Source organism: Tursiops truncatus, chromosome 17 (assembly GCF_011762595.2).
Source record: "Tursiops truncatus isolate mTurTru1 chromosome 17, mTurTru1.mat.Y, whole genome shotgun sequence".
Lineage (NCBI taxonomy): Eukaryota > Metazoa > Chordata > Mammalia > Artiodactyla > Delphinidae > Tursiops > Tursiops truncatus.
This window is the reverse complement of record NC_047050.1, coordinates 64,019,041-64,036,072: the sequence shown is the minus strand read 5'-3', so window position 1 is coordinate 64,036,072 and position 17,032 is coordinate 64,019,041. Positions and strand designations below refer to the sequence as shown.

Sequence of the window (17,032 nt, the reverse complement as noted above, 5' to 3'; positions counted from 1 at the left end):
TATATTTAGATATTGTACTATTCAATTAGCATTAAATGAAATGCATTTTTTAACATGGCGGGATTCTGACTTAGAGGCCTTCAGTCATAACCCCAATAAAATGCATTTTAATCAATCCTCCTCAAAATAGTTTAAATTGTTTAAATAGAACAAACTAGAACAGAAAGTTTGAAAAGCAAATTTACTTGTCAAATTTAGGAAAGGAAATTCCCAATTAATTTCTACCAACTTAGCTCTTAAACAGATCCAGACATGCTTGTAGGAAGTACCAGTCCCCTTTACTCAATGGGGGTTTCCTTACTTTTGTTAATTTTGGATTTCCTTGTCAGCAGGGACACACGATATTTATTTCTACTTTTCCAATCAATATATAAGTAAAGTGAGCACTACTCAGTGAAAATGAAGTGTGCATAGCCCTTATAAAGTAAAATAGATATTCTCTACTCAGTTTTCCAACCAAGGTACACAAATATCGGATGAAAGAAAATTAAGCCTCGGCACAACTGGAGGGAAAAAAAAATTGCCAGCCATCTTGCCAGCACAATGTTTTCTACAGGGTCTTTCTACAGTATTATCGCATGCTCTTTAATATCCGCCACTTTAAAAGGCTCTCTTTAATTAAATAATTACTTTCTTGGGAAAACACAACTCAATCCTAAATTGAATAGGATTCTCACCTCTCCACTTAAATTCTACCTCTTCTTCAAAGTCTTGTTCAAAACTCATTTTCTCTATGAAGCCATCACCCTCTGGTTTCAAAGCTCTCTCCCTTCTCAGGTGTTAATTATATGAATCACATATCCTGGCATTTGATCGTTTGCCTCCTATTCTTTTTCTAACTCGGCGGCACTCAGTTTATATTTCTCTCATGGCACTTATTACTTTGCTTTGAATCACAGTGATTTTTAAGTATCTGTTTCTCTGCTCCACTAAAAGGACAAAGTCACAGCCAGCTGTGTGCACTATCTTTGATTAAAGCCCAGTCCTCGACACATCAATAATAAATGCTTGTTGGATTGAATGGATATAAATTTTGCCCATTTTGTAAGAATACAAACTTCTTGAAACAAAAGAATATGCCACATTTCTTTTTTCTCTATTCCTAGATACCTGGCCTAATGCCAGGCACTAAATAGCCATTTTTGAATATAAATTTGTTGAATGTATAATCAACATATGCCACGTAAGTAAACCAGTTGTAATTAAATTTTACTTATGCTAAATTATCTCTTCAGTTGCTTTGATATCTGAATAAACACGTCCCTGATCAAAGGGATGACTCAAAAAAGTGAGGTTACTTCAATTACCCCTTATTTTGAGGGTTGCATATTGAGAAGAGAGGTTAGTAACACACACACACACACACACACACACACACACACACACACACACACACACACACAGTGAAAACCTGGCCACAGTACTTTCTATCTCCTCCCATTAAGAAGCAGTGTCCACTCTCCCATCCCTTGAATCTGGGCTGCCTGGCGATTGCTTTGACTAATAGCCTAGCAAAAGTTACACTGTGCAATTTCCAAGCGGAGACCTCAAGAGATCCTCTGCTTCTGCTCTTATCTCCCTTCTACCACTCTGTGGACAAACCTGAACTAATCTGCGGGAGGATGAGACTGCATGAAGCGGGGACAGGCTGTGCTGACTGAGGGTGCCCTAGACCAAGAAGCCCCAAGTCAACCAGGCAGCTGGCCGCAGCTGTGTGAGTGAGCCCAGCCAGACCAGCAGCAGAGTCACCTAGATAAGCCCAGTCCAAGTGACCAATCCACAGTATCAGGATCCAAATGAACGGTTTGTCAAGTCACTAAGTTCTGGGGTGGCTCATTCCACAACTAAAGCTGACTGAGTGCTGGAAACCCAACACCACTTTTTAAAACTGAACGCTTACGTGGTGTCACAATGCCGATTGTTATTCCACAGCAGTTTTGAACTTTAGAGCCAATGCAAATCATTTTTATATGTTTAATTATAATTGAATAAAATATTCCAATTATGATTAAAGCACAATTTCTAACTAAAAAGTAATTGTGAGCTTTTTGATTGATTAAAAAAATCTATTATCTAATAAATGAATACAACTCATCTCCATCCCCTCATGTACCATGAGAATTTTTTTTTTAAACTACACAATGTGTTTCTTGCTTCAAAATTGGATAAAAATCTTTATTTTTAAACACCCCTATCTGGGAGGGGCAAAAGAAGCAGTGAAGCAAACTCTTAATCAATACTACCAACAAGAAGGAAAAACACAGAAAATCAAAAGCAATGGCTAATTCTGCCCCCCAATCTTATTAGATTATGGAATTTAGTTTATGAATTTTGAAATACGAAAAATATGAATAATTTTCGGTCTAGGACTGAGAAGTTTGTGCATCCTTGTTAACAGAAAATTCAACTAAAGTAAGAAAATGATACCAAGAAGAGACACTCTTTCTCCCTTTAATGTTTTTGGCCCATGTGCCCCTTGGTCCTCCTCTCAGCCACCCGAGCATCCCTTGCTGGCTCCTCCTTTTCTTCCACTCCTTGACTCCCTTGGACTCCTCCCCCTGCATGGGTTACCTACTCCCACAGCTCCAGCTGTTGCTCAGGAACGTGTGAAGAGCCTCGCTCCTCCTCTCCTTAGCCCCGGTCTAACACCAGCGCTTTCCTCATTTCCAACCATTTGTTGAAGATCTATGCCAAAACCTAGGCCCTTAAACTCAATATACTTGACAATTGAGTCTTCCTCCCCACCTGAAGACCAGCTCTTCCATGAGACATCTTGCTGCTTTTCATGGTATTATCTTTTCCCCAGTTACCCAAACCAGAAACCTCAGAGCCATCTTCAACTCCTTATTCTCTTACGTCTATTCTTGTTTTAAACGAGTGGACAAGTCCTAAAGATTTTACTTCCACTACACCTCCTGCGTTCGATGTCTTTTCCAATTGCCCCACTGTAATTCAGAATGTCATCAGGGGGCTTCCCTGGTGGCTCAGTGGTTAAGAATCCGCCTGCCGATGCAGGGGACATGGGTTCGGGCCCTGGTCCGGGAAGATCCCACATACCGCGGAGAAACTAAGCCCGTGTGCCACAACTACTGAGCCTGCGCTCTAGAGTCCATACCACCGAAGCCTGCACTCCGTAACAAGAGAAGTCACCACAATGAGAAGGCCGCTCACCGCAACTAGAGAAAGCCCGTGCACAGCAATGAAGACCCAACGCAGCCAAAAAAAAAGAAAGAAAAAAGAATGTCTTCAGTACTGAACTGGACCACTGTAACAAGACCTCTTCCCACCCCAATTTACCCTATATACCACAGCCAGACTTATCTTCTTACAGTTTGAATACAATCAGATGGCTCACCTAATGAAAAACTGAATGCGCCTAACCCTAACCCTAACCCATGGCTTACTAATTAAACTATCCTATTTAAGGCAACAAGTAACTCCATAAATCGGCCCCAACTTACCCTTGTAATCTTATGTCCCAGGTACTTATGCTCTAACTGGATTACTTGCTGGTAATCATGTCCTGTGCCTTTTTCCACTTCTGTTCATGGCTTACAGTATTTTCCTACCCAGTAATGGTAATCACAATACATATGCAATATTTATACTGCTTTAAAATTTAATATTATATTATAAAGCATTTTCTTAACGTTTCATTTTTTAGATGAGTGATTTCCTCAAATCTCTTGATGGGTTCCAAGTTTTCCTACTGAATATCACTGAGAAATATCTTTGTATAAAAGAATGTGCTTTGGGGGGTTATTTTATTAGAATTAATTCCCCAAAGTACAATTACCAGAGAAACGTTTTAAAGAGTCTCACTATATATTCTGTACCTTTAATATTCAGTTGATTATAGTTATCTTAAATTATTATTGTATTATCAAAGCTTAAGCTTGATCCTCTCATAACTACATTGTTGGTATTTATAACCTATAATTTTAACACGCTTCTCCCAACCTTCTGCCCCTTCGGGGCCTCCACCTCTCCTCCAACTTCAAACTCTAGTCTCCAGCTCATGCAATTACCAGAATTCAGCTGTAGGCCAACGGCCATCATAGCAAAACCAGAATAGCTTATTGCTTCTCAAAGCCTGGAATTCTGAAAACATAATAATATACTTTCTATTTTTAGAGGTGGGGTCCTGGGGGAACTTGCTATTCAAGTCAAATGAGTCAGTCAAGATGAGAAAGTTAATATATTTCAGTCAGTTTGTCTGTGCTGGCATGCACCATCGCCTAAAGCAGTGAACACAGAATATTTTATTTTAAAGGACAGTATGCATACACGTTCAAATATCAGAGTATAAATAGGATATTTCAGTATTGGTTTCCATTTTGCACACTATTTAAACAAAACAATCAGCCTATTTCAAAGCCGCTATAAACTTTACTTCAAATTCCTCTCTTGCCAAATAATCTCACATGCTAACCTTCCTAATCTTTGCTATTAGATATCCCTCTTCAGATTAAAGCTTCTTAAAGGTCTCACATGATACCTGTGCACTTACTCTGCCGTGGGGAAGACTCCAAGAAGTCAGTGATATCTGTATTAAGGCAGAAGGGTAGACTCTGTTGTAACCAAGTGAAGGGAGAGGTGGATCATAAGCAGAATATTCCATGAAGAGATCTAGTAAATGTGAAGGTCTGGAGGTGAAAGAGAACACAATACTTTCTGGGGACTGCAAGTGTTGGGATCAAAGGGCATAGAGGAAAGTGGTGAAAAAGTAGAACAAAACAAAACAAAACAAAACAACCTGGTTGCAAAAAGGGCCTTTATTCTAGGAGGGTTGGGGGAGCCTCTGAAAGACCACATGGTGGACAACCATGGCCAGATCTACACTTTACAACGATCAATCACTCTGGCAGAAACTGACAAGAGGCCAGTCTGGAGCAGGGAGCAAGTAGGCTGAGAGTAAAATGGGAAATTGAGCAGTAGTAGCAGTGAGAGCAGAAAGAAATGGAGAAGGGCTTGGTAGAGGGTTCTAGGAATGGGACTAGATAGCACATCTTCTTAACTGGCTGAAAATTCTTACTCATCTCTTTGTAGGAATAATTTTCTGCTTCTACTTTTGGTTAATGTAAAATAAAGCCACTGTCCTCTAAAGCAGAAGGAAAATATACCTAAATAAGCAACTACTATATTTTCTTGACTCTATACTACTATCGAATGTAAGAAGCATCATCAACTTAATGTTTTATGTGTGGGTGGAAAAGTCAATGCTATCACGTGAACAGGAGAGATGGAGGTTACTAAGCCTGATGGTTGGGGGAAGGAATTAAAAATTCTTGAGTCTAACTTGTAAGTTTCCTGCTTTATGCAGTTGAAGTCAATGAATAGTATCCCCCCCTAGGGAAAGAGGAAGGAAGTACCTTCTACCAGTAAGCAGCCAATGGTCAAACTGGGCAAGGAAGGTTGCCAGAAAGTCTGGGAACACCTCCAGCCAATTGGCAGCCACACTTTGTACTTAGAGCATGGTTGTTGCCCAGACCTACCAAAGCAACCTTGATGAAAAGGGACACAACACCTTACTCTGTCCTCTCATTCCCAGGACTAGTGTGCATCACAGGATCTGTCATGGAATATCTGTCCCACGGAGGGGAAAAAAGCTTCCATAAACTAAGTTTTAACCCCACTTTGCAATCCTTCAATCATTCCCCAAATATACATGAAGCACTGGTTCCATGCCAGGTGCTGTCCTAGGCGCTGCGGACAGCGCCAATCACCGTGGACAAGTGCTGCTCTGGCTCAGGTGACATTCCAACCAAATGCAAACTGCATGATGAAGACTAAGCACCCCATACTAAAGAAAACTGATTAATTTATCTGACCTGGAAAACTTTATTATTTTATTTTAAAAAATAGACTGATTACATTTATTTTGGAAAGCTCTACTCAGTACCTTTCATCAACCCCCTCCACCCCACTCTCATTTCCTCTCCAGGTTCTTTGAGTCAAGTCCTAGGACCCTGTGATCTCAAGTGACCAGTATCCTTTTTCTCTCACTCCCAAGACATTAATTACTTGCCTGTGGTCCTGCTGCCTAGCCCAGTGTTCTGCGTAACAGAGGTGCTAGTTCACTAAAAAATATAATTTGAAATAAGTCAGCAGGTGATTAAAAAAAAAAAAAGCTAAGTAGCCAGGTTCAAACACAAAGCAGATCCTCTGCAGTTAAACATAGAGTGTACCTGTAAGAGAATCCCTAATATAGTAAAGACTCATGCAGGACACAGTCATAATAGCTGCAGCTCCTTTTCATCTGCTCCATTACGTCCACTCACGATGAATACATTTCACCAGACGCAGCATGGTTCATTATGTGACTAGGGCTGTTCCTGACACTTCACTCCCTGCCTCCCTAACAAGAAAAGGTTGCCAAAACCAATATTGTACTGAAAAATGATTTGTTACCTTATCAACATTTTTCTGTTCACACCCTTGTCAATGACAGAACATTCCTTAACTACTTGACAGCCTATTTTATCCTTCATTACAATCTCTTAACACTTTTACGAAATGACTAAAACACTCTGAGCTTGTTTCCTTGCACTTGAGGATTTATGCCAACTGCTAATGATGTATAAAATGTATAACTTTGGAAATAGAAATTATTAAAGTTATGCCTTTAAGCAAGTTAAAAAAAGATTAGGAAATTAATATTTGGGGAGTATATTACAGTTTATAAAACACTTTCACTTTTCATTTAAAAATATCTGGTTTAATCCCTATACAACTCTGTGGGCTAGGAAGCATTATTATGTGACCTACACTTTACAGAAATGTAAAATTCTATTGATTTGATCAAAAATACAAACTATTATTTGGTTGAGCCAGAATCTGAATGTATATTTTCTGATTCCAAATTCCAGGATCTTTCTATGGGTTGGACAGTCTCTGCCCTTAACATTGTTATCAGTGGAGCTGATTAAATACATGACTTTAAAAAGTTATCAAGAAAAAAGGATTTCATGACTAATATTAACAAATACAAGGCAAATAACTCTGAAGGACAATTCTTGAATATAACAAAAATATGAAAATATGATCGTTAAGGCTATCAAATTACACATATGAATCGACAACTTCTTTTTAGAGCTATTAAGATGTGTACCGCATTCCACCTAAACTCTGTAAAGTGAGTAGATGCTAACTAGGTGCCAAAGACCAGAATGTAAGCTCCATAAGCACAGGGACTTGTCTATTTCCTTCACTGTTACATTCCCATCACACTCAATAAACACTGGTTGAACGAATGAATGTGAAGTACAACATGGAGTACAAAACTGAGGCTCTGAGATAGAGAATTATAGTTTCCATTCAAACCCAAGACACCAAGTACACTTTAATTTATTAGATAATTGCTGAGTAATTTATATGTGCCTATGTCTATGCTGTGTATTTTTGGATCTTCCCTTTTAGACAACAAGCTACATGAGATCTGGAATTAGAAGTCAGATTTGTGTCCTCTACAATGCCTAGCTAAACAACCTTTGGTAGATCATTTTCAACCTTGATTGTACATCAGCATCGCCTGGAGGACTTAAAAAAAAAAATGCCTGGAGTCCCATCAGACACCAGCTAAATCTGTAACTCTGGGGGGTGGTGACTGAGCTCTAATTTTATTTTTAAGGTGCACAGCTGATACTGATATCCAGTGATGGGTAAGTGCACTACTGCAAACTAATGGTCCTCAAACTCTGGCTTAGTGGAGAATCACCTGGAGGGCTTGTTAAACTTCAGCCCCATCCCCAGAGTTCCCAATTCAGTAGCTCTTGAGTGCACCTGAAAATCTGTGTTTTTAATAAGTTTCCAGGTGATGTTGACGCTGCTGGTGTGGGAACAGACTTTGAGAACCACTGCCACAAACTATGATGATTCTTGAATGAATTAAAGGATAAATGTTCGAGATACATGAATAGAAAAACATGAACGTTATATGAAAAATTTAAATATAAAAAATGAACTTCATGCTCAATATCACTGGTCATTAGAAAAACATAAATTAAATTCACAATGAGATAACATTACATACTTATTAGAATGGCTAAAATTAAAACCAAAGTAACCCAAGTGCTGGTGAGGGGGCACAGCAGCTACAGCTCTCATACACTGAGAGAGGAACGCAGGAGGGTATCATATTGGAAAACAGTCTGTCAGTTTCTTTTTTAAAGTTTCTAAAACTTTATTAAGTGAGAGCTGAAGTCTAATGAAGATAAGATACAGTAAGTCATCCTTAGATACTTAAAATGTGTTAAAGTAAAATATATTGAGTGAACTTTCAGATACAATTGAAGAAATATTGTCAGTAATCTTTGTGTTAAAAAAAATCCTGGATATAGAGAGAGGTGTTGGGTGACTTTAGATTTACCAATGTCACCATAATATTTTTTCAAAAGGGGATGAAAAAAAAGTTGTGATATTAAATATTGCCAAATTTCACATCAGTCCCCAGGAAAATTCTACAAAGGACTGTGAAAAAGATGATTTAATAAATCACTTAAGAAGCTGATCATCAATATAAACAAACATACAGGCATAAGGAATAAATTCTCATGGACTAACGTAATAAGATAGGATTACTGACTAGATCAAAAGAAACTTACAAATACTGGGAAAGTATCTTAATTTTCAGTAATTCATGTAAGTATTGTAGGGGAGGAAAACTTTTCTTCTTCCCTTCTAGGTTCTTTGACTGGTCTAATAACTAAGTTGACATAAGACAGATTAGCAGGAGAAAAACAAATTTAATTTTGTATGTACGGAATCTATAAAAATAAGACTCAAAGAAGTCACTCAAGCAGGCAGCTTTTATACCTTTTAGACAAGGAAACAATAGATCTGTGAGAAAATGACAAGTAAAAGGGGTTTGGGCTTGGGGTAGCAAGTTAGTGAAGGAGTAACAAGGTGTTTTTACACAACTTTCTTGGCCCTAAATTCCCTATCTCTGGTGAGAAGGATGCCTTCTACCTCTGGTATAGGGAGGGTACCCTTCAAGTGGGAGATTTATTTCCTGCGTCCAGGGAGGGGCAAAGGAAGTCAGCGTGTCCATCTTCCCCTGGTTGTTTCTTAAGTAACTTTTATTTAAAATAATCAATGGAATATTACTCAGCCACAAAAAAAGAACAAAATAATGCCACCTGCAGCAACATGGATGGACCCAGACATCTTCATACTAAGTAAAGCAAGTCAGACAGAGAAAGACAAACATCATACAATACCACTCATATGTGGAATCTAATTTTTAAAAAAATGATACAAATGAACTTATTTACAAAACAGAAACAGTCTGTCAGTTTCTTATAAGTTAAATGCATACTCACCATAGAAGCCAGCAGTCCCATGCCTGGATATTTATCTAAGAGAAATTAAAACTTATATTCACATAAAAGCCTGTACGTGAATGCTTATAACAGCTTTATTCATAATGGCCCCAAGCTGGAAACCACTGAAATGTCCTTCAACTGATGACTGGATAGATGAACAGATGAACTATGGTACATCTATATGATGGAATACTACTCAGCAACGCAACGCAACAACAAACTGTGGACGAAACTCAAATGCATTCTGCTCGGTGAAAAAAAGCCACTTACAAGGCTACACCCTGTATGATTCCATGTATGCAACATTCAGGAAAAGTAAAAACTATATGGAGAAAAGAAAAAAAAAAACAAAGAACAGTGGTTGCCAGGGGCTGGGCTGGGGTGGGTGTCAACTACAGATGGGTACACATTATATACTGATCTAACGACTATAACACGTCAATCTTCCAGCCTCAGGGACTAGTAACTTGACAGGACAAGACAATTCTTTTCTTAAGCATTATGTGCATCGTCCCTAGGACATTTACTCCTATTCTCGGTCGGGCTGCTTTCTGGGCACGGATGGCATCACACTCTCTCAAAATAAGCCACCAGGAGAGAAACACCCATAGATCACAGTCTGTTTAAACTTGCTGCTGACTCATTTCTCCCTTGATAAACTCAATCTTTCTTCCCTAATAACTTTAATTATAGTCATCTCTCATTCTAAAGCTTCCCAGTTTCCTCGGAGATGTATTTGTTATCCATGTGACCTCCTGACTGTGAGACATTGGGTAAATATGTCACCTCCAGGATTCAGTCTGCTAAAAACAGAACCTGCATTTTTCACACATTCCTCTCCCGCACGTGGATGTCTCAAAGATTAAAAGGGATGATGTATGTGCACGGGATTATTGCCGTTATGCTTGAAATACATTTCCTGGAATTTGTTCTAAACTTGTGGTGCAATAAATATCCTATTCCTCTCTCCCTAGGCACGGCCAACTGTTCACACCGGAAATGGCATTCTTAGGCACTATTTACTGGGATCTGGAGAAGGAGGACTTAGTTTCAAGTCTCACTCTGTAACTTACTTTGTGACCTTGACCAAACCACTTGCCTTCTTTATCTATAAAATGGGCTTCAGCTACTACGTGTTTCCCTAGGGGCTACCTTGAAGGCAATATCAAGCACATACAAAGTACTATATGATGCCTGAGATGAATCCTACTCCCTGATCTCTAAATGGAAGTGACTAAGCAAGAGATTCTCTCTCAGCTAGATGAAACAGATTCCATCAGTGTCATCAGAGGACATCAATGTAGATCTACAATCTGGGAGACCCAAACAAACTCTTCACTACTCAGGAGTCCTAGGACACATCAATTTTTAAAGATGCGTGAAATGCTTGAGTTGAGAGAAGAGAAAAAACATGCAAGTGTTTTCAAGAGTTGGTGTGGTATATAAGGGAAAGAACATGAACTTTGGTGTCACCTAAACCTGGGTTTGAATTTCAGCACTTACGATCTTAGGGAAGTTATATTACCTCTCTTTGCATATTTTCTAATCTACAAAATGGGTACAGTTCTCTTGTAGAGTTGTGAGAAATAAACAATAATGTATATAAAGTATGCAAATACCATACCCCTTGTGAGAAATAATAATGTATATAAAGTATGCAAATTCCATACCCCTTCCATAGATAGGCCCTCCAACAATGCCTGTACGTTATTCATTAATCCAACAAGCACTGATTAAATACCGTACGTAGTAGGCACTATACAAAACCTGGTTATTACTTCTAATATTACTATTTTCCAAAAGGACCAGGGAAAAATCTAGAGTGAAGGCGGAGCAGATGGGCATCTTTATTGTTTATTACAATGCACACGTAGAAAAGCCGATTTTTCACTACCAAAGAGCTCCCTGATAGCTTAATGCCCTGACTAAAACTCTACCACAACAGAATCAATCTAATTTGAATTAATATTTTTCTTCACTAATTATTTATTTGGTACCTCAAATCTGCTTTAAGATGTAAAAATTCCTAGGAAATAACTTTATGAAACAGAAGAGAGAGGATAGTTACACCTCTTCCTAATACTCTCTCTCTACCCTTGGCATCTCCTGTCTTCTGGTTCCACTGTTTACTAGCTTTGTAACCTTGGGCATATCACTTAATCTCTCTGAAGCTGCTTCATCATTAAGACGGGAATGGTAGCACGTAGCTACCACTTACATAAGTAAAGACCTACAGGAAAGAGAAACCATATGGGGTGGGAAACACAAAGAAAGCAGAAGGGAGGAGAGAGCCACAAAAGAATCAGACTGAATGACTCAAAGAGGAAGAGGGAGAGAGGCAAATACACAGAGAATGAAACATCACCATAGGGATAAATTTCACTCAAGGAGCATGAGTCCTTAGGCCAGCAATGCAATACAGCCTGAAAAAGTCAATCTCTGTTGTGAAACTTACGACTTTTTAGCATTTCTCAGCAATTAATGGTCCTCCAGCAAATGAATGGTGATGGTGTCGTCAACATCAAAGAAAAAAATGAAGATGAACTGAGGGCCACAGAGATGATAAAAATGTCTATAGAAGAGCCAGCAAACTTAAATTTGTATAAATTTACTTAAATGTTCTAAGCAATCACACTAAAAGTGAGCATCCATTCCTGAGCATTATGCTGCTATTACAGCATTATGCCATAATATGCTGGTATTAAAATCTATGTATTACTACATATACTATACATGTACACCAACATATCACTATAATGGGTTATAAGCACAAAGTCATGTATGATGTCTTTTCTGAGTAATTTAAAAAATAAAGAATTTTCAAAGACAATAAAAGTTGTTAACCTTTGCTGCTGATTTTAGATCCCAACTCTATACATGCTAATTTTCTTCCTCTTCTTTTCTTCTTTGCTGATGACACAGTATTGAAGGGAAAAGAAGTTTTATCATCAGACTACCTTAACTAGGTTCTGACCCTCTTTTTCTAGTTGAATAATTCTGTTCTGTAAATATTACCTGAGCTCTGATTAGATGAGGAACAAAAGAAACAAAGAGATGAATAAGCAACTGTTCCTGCCTTAAAGGGTCTTGGGCTTTGGTTAACTGCCGGCCAGCAACACACGTTGTTTGGATAGACAGTTATGCTGTACAACAAAGAAATTTACAGGTTGAAGGGGATCAGGATTAAGTCAGGTTGATCAACACCTGGCGTAGTTTAAATGCATCCAACGGATTTCTAGGCACAACCCTTTTCCCTGTTGGCACCACCACCTTTGTTTCTTCCTCATCTCTTTCCTTCCAGGCTTCAAAACTCACACACAACTTCCCAATCTTCAAAGATGCTAATCTTTTCTATACCTCCACTGCTCACCTGCAAGTAGGTTAGGGACTCCCATACCTGGCCCCTCACCATAAAATCTCCACCCGCTTTTCAAGAGAATCCACTGGGTTTCTACTCCACATTCCCAAATGATGTCAAATACACATTCTGGCCTTACCTTGAAGTGTGTTGAAGCAAAACCATCCCTTTCTCTGAAGAAATCATAATCTACTGTTAATTGGCCAAATTAAGGCTGATGTCCCTCGTTAAGTGCATAACAAGGCACTGAAAAATGGTATTATGAGAAGGCAAAATCAAAGATCGCAAACTGAGTTTGCACAGTGTTTTTAAAATTTAGTAACTGAAAAATAATCAGCTAAGCCTCTGGGTTTTCCAAAAGAACCTGAAGATCTGGCAACACTGGGTCCACCCTCACTCATAGCAACAAGGGACTGGCACAGGTGGCAGGGGTCTCCTTTAAATACAGCCTAAGCTCTCAAGTATATGACAGTTCTCCTGAAGACTCTTGTGACTATCAAGGATCCGTGCTATATACATTCCATGTGCCTAGACCTCAAGGAATACAGCAGTAGGCAAAACACGGAAGTGCCTACCCAATGGAACTACACTGCGGCTTTGAATAGATGCTGAAGGAAGGGGTAAGCAACCCATAAGGAACAGTAAAGTAAAGGTATTCTATTGTTCCTAAGAACTCCCTATCTAACGGGTTCCTTGAGGTGAATCCTTTTGTGAAGTGAATGGCCACTCCCTATTTTATCAGTTTTGAGAGCTATAACGAGCATGTTTCAAGTGAAGGTACATAGTTATTTTGTGAACCCATATAAATACAAGATTACAGTGTAAATTCCTGTGAACCCGTATAATTACAAGATTACAGTGTAAATTCCTATGTCTGTATAGATATATCCGGATACAAATATCATTATCACTGAAATTGATTTCTGAGTTTCACTCATGGATTCAAATATCTCTGTATCTTATATTCTGCATATCTCCTATATGACCTAAATATACTGTTAAATTTGTGGTGAACATCTTCAGATTAGCAAATTTGCATTAAAAAAGACATGCTCTTATAACTTTTTTTTTTTTTTTTTTTTTTTTTTGGCGGTACGTGGGCCTCTCACTGTTGTGGCCTCTCCCATTGAGGAGCACAGGCTCCGGACGCGCAGGCTCAGCGGCCATGGCTCACAGGCCCAGCCGCTGCACGGCACATGGGATCCTCCCTGACCGGGGCATGAACCCGTGTCCCCTGCATCGGCAGGCAGACTCTCAACTACTGCGCCACCAGGGAAGCCCGCTCTTATAACATTTAAATGTACCATCAAAATTACATTTCATATTAATTTATTTTAATACTAAAGATCTCAGATTCACAGTAAACTCTATTTTGAACACAAAGTGAAGCCCTTAAACTGTAAGGGTTTCTAAGTATGAATTATTGTCAAATGCCCTCAATTTCTGCCTTGATGACCTACACTAAAGCTTCTGATGCCTGCTAATCATATAATGGGTAAATGAATAAAGGACGCCAAAAAGATTACGTGATGACTTGAGAAAGTGTCTGTATAGAGGTGCCTGCACATTCTAATTAAGTTCTCCTGATGTTAAAATTGCAGGAGACCATGAGTTGTAATAGTGTAAACTGTTTAGGTAAAAGAGGCAAGGAAGAGAGAACATTATGTGAACACATTGGTCAGATAAATGAAAATAATTTCATGTAACAAAGTCTGGTTCTGTCTGCCCTAAACCAAGTCATATTGTTTATTTTACAACTTGGGTTAGTAAGAACATGATTACCATTTAGGGAAGTAGTTTTCTGTGAAATTATTCCCTAGCTCATTTATCATCACCACCGCCAAGTATAAAAATTATCTTCAATCACAATCTCGATTTACATGACTCCAAGAATTAGAACTAAGAAAAATGGGTGGCATTGGTAGGGAGACCAGGCTACTTACTTATTAAGTGATTCAAACCCAGGTCTTCTGGCTGCTAAACTCATATTCTTTCCACTATGCTGTACTAGCTCTTTCTCAATAATAAAGTCTAAAGTAAGCTTTCAGAGTTTGCAAAGATCTACTATCTCATTTAATCTTGGTAATAATCCTGTGAAGTTGGGGCAACATAGTATCTCTAATACAGAGGACACTGGGTACCCAGGGATAAAATAATTTATGCATAGAAGATGGACTGAATGCCTGGCAATATCCATAAGATGCAAATAACTACTAAAAAACCTTACTGTGTGCAACTGAAGTATTTGACCTTTAGAGTACACATATTCTTAAATGAGTACAATGTATCTGTTACCCTTATATTCTAGGGATGGTAAATACCAGATATCTGTACTGCTCCTCTTCTTTTCCACCGTAATCCTCCAGCACACTCTTTTCTGCTAGGCCCGAACCCAGCCTCAGAATCTTTTTGAACACACAGTTCCAGGCAGCCCCTATCAACTGACACAGATAAAATCTGCATTCCTATTCTGACTCTCTCCATTAGGGCCTACATTATATAATATTGTGAAATATATAATATTCTATAACGTCTTACGGAAAAACCCAAAGGAACTTTTTGGCCAACCCAATACTTGTTTTTGACATTTTGTCTTTGCTTTTGATTGGATATTTGTTTTCATGGTTCTCACGTTATTTCACATTTGTATATATTGTCTTCTCCAGGTACCGGGACTCTACCTTATTTTGATCTCAGAGCACCAGCTGCAATGATTCATACACAGCAGGCACACAAGGTGTTCTGAATATACCTGAGACAAATGCATGGTATTTATGAAAAAAATCTGAAGTTAAAACAACAACAACAAAACAACAACAACAACAAAACCCTTCCCTTGTTTCTGATTTTAATTTAGGCCAGGAGTTGGTAAACTTTTTCAGTGAAGAGCCAGATAGTAAATATAAGTTCTGTGGGCCAAATGGTCTCTGATGTAACAACTCACCTCTGCCATTATAGTGTAAAGCACCCACAGACAACATGTAAATGAATGAGTGTCTATATTCCAACAAAAATTTACTTATGAACACTGAAATCTGAATTTTATATAATTTTCACATGTCACACATTATTCTTCTCTTGACATTTTCCCCCAACAATTAAAACATATTAAAAAATAAAAACATTCTTAGCTAGCAGGCCATAGAAAAAGAGGGGGTAGGCTGGATTTGGCCGATGGGCCATAATTTACTGATCCCTGGCCTAAATCTGTGGTTTTCAAAGTGAGAACTTCAAGTGGTCTGCAAGATCCCTTCAGCAAGTCCAACTACCTGTATGTGAAGCCAGATTTTCTTTGTACGCTTCAACCAAAACAGTGTACAACAGACTGACTGCAGGAGCAAATACAAGGATCCAGCTGCCTTCCATTAAGCCAGAAACTGAAGAGATTTGCAAAAATGGAAAACAATGCCAATCTTCTCACTAATTTTTCTTTGTTTGGAAAATATATGAACGTTATGTCATAACGTTCTTTGTATTAACATGTAATGGGCATATGATCGATTTTTTGAAGTGGATTAATATTTTTTAAATTCCTCAGTTTTGATTTCGAATTAGATGCCAACAGCTATAACCCATGGAAACAAAAGCTGTCTGGGGGGCCCTCAGTAAACTGTCAGATGTAAGGGGATCTTGAGACCAGACAGTCTGAGAACCGGCTGCTGAGCTAGAGTGGGGTGAACGGATTCCTGCCGGCAGGGCCGCCTAGGCCGAGTGGGAGCACGTCCTTAGGTCAGGGCACCTGGCAGACGGCCTCATTTCAATCTCCTTCTCGACTTCCCCCACCTGAGAGTTTCCTGGCATTTCTTTCATTAAATCCTGATTTGGTAAAATTTAATCCCATACAATTTATGTCCTCGTAGAATAAATCTGGTGAAAATGTGGGGTGATTTTCATGAAAGAACTCTTCTGCTATGTGCAGACCATAAAAACGCTTTAGCCTTTGTCAAAATAGACAACTAGATGCAAGTATCTCTCCCTGGCTTGTCTTTTCCAATCTTTAAAAAAATTACTATCCTAATTCTTTGCCTTCAGAACACCTCTCAAAATAAACAGATTCACTGGCCTCTTTATAAATCACAGTCCCTTTGACTTGGCTCCACAAACACTGTAGGAGCCCGGTGCTAATCAGCATCCTCACTGGCGTTAAATCTAAAGAAAGGAAATCCAGTAGGCATGGTGCAAGCTTAATTGATAGCGTTAATAATAATAATGCACAAAAAAATCATATTTTGCAAGTAAAGTATACGCATCTTATAGGGCATCTTAAGAGAGTCTTAATATTTTGCTTGTTCTACCATTTGAGACTTTTTAAAAGACTACTGTAGAAGAAATAAAAGGGAAAGCTGTCTTA

General features: G+C 38.6%; 1 protein-coding gene across 10 annotated transcripts in view; it reads right to left on the bottom strand.

Annotated features, from left to right (window-relative positions):
• NSMCE2 (NSE2 (MMS21) homolog, SMC5-SMC6 complex SUMO ligase) overlaps window positions 1-17,032 on the bottom strand; it is a 224,350-nt gene that overhangs the window by 127,746 nt on the left and 79,572 nt on the right. For 3 of the 10 annotated variants that reach the window (XM_073794739.1, XM_073794742.1, XM_073794743.1), the window contains exon 5: window positions 9,321-9,355. The exons of the other annotated variants lie outside the window; for them this stretch is intronic. In XM_073794739.1, coding sequence (XP_073650840.1) covers window positions 9,321-9,355 — 35 coding nt within the window. The remainder of the gene's footprint in view (window positions 1-9,320; window positions 9,356-17,032) is intronic. 10 annotated transcript variants of the gene reach the window in all.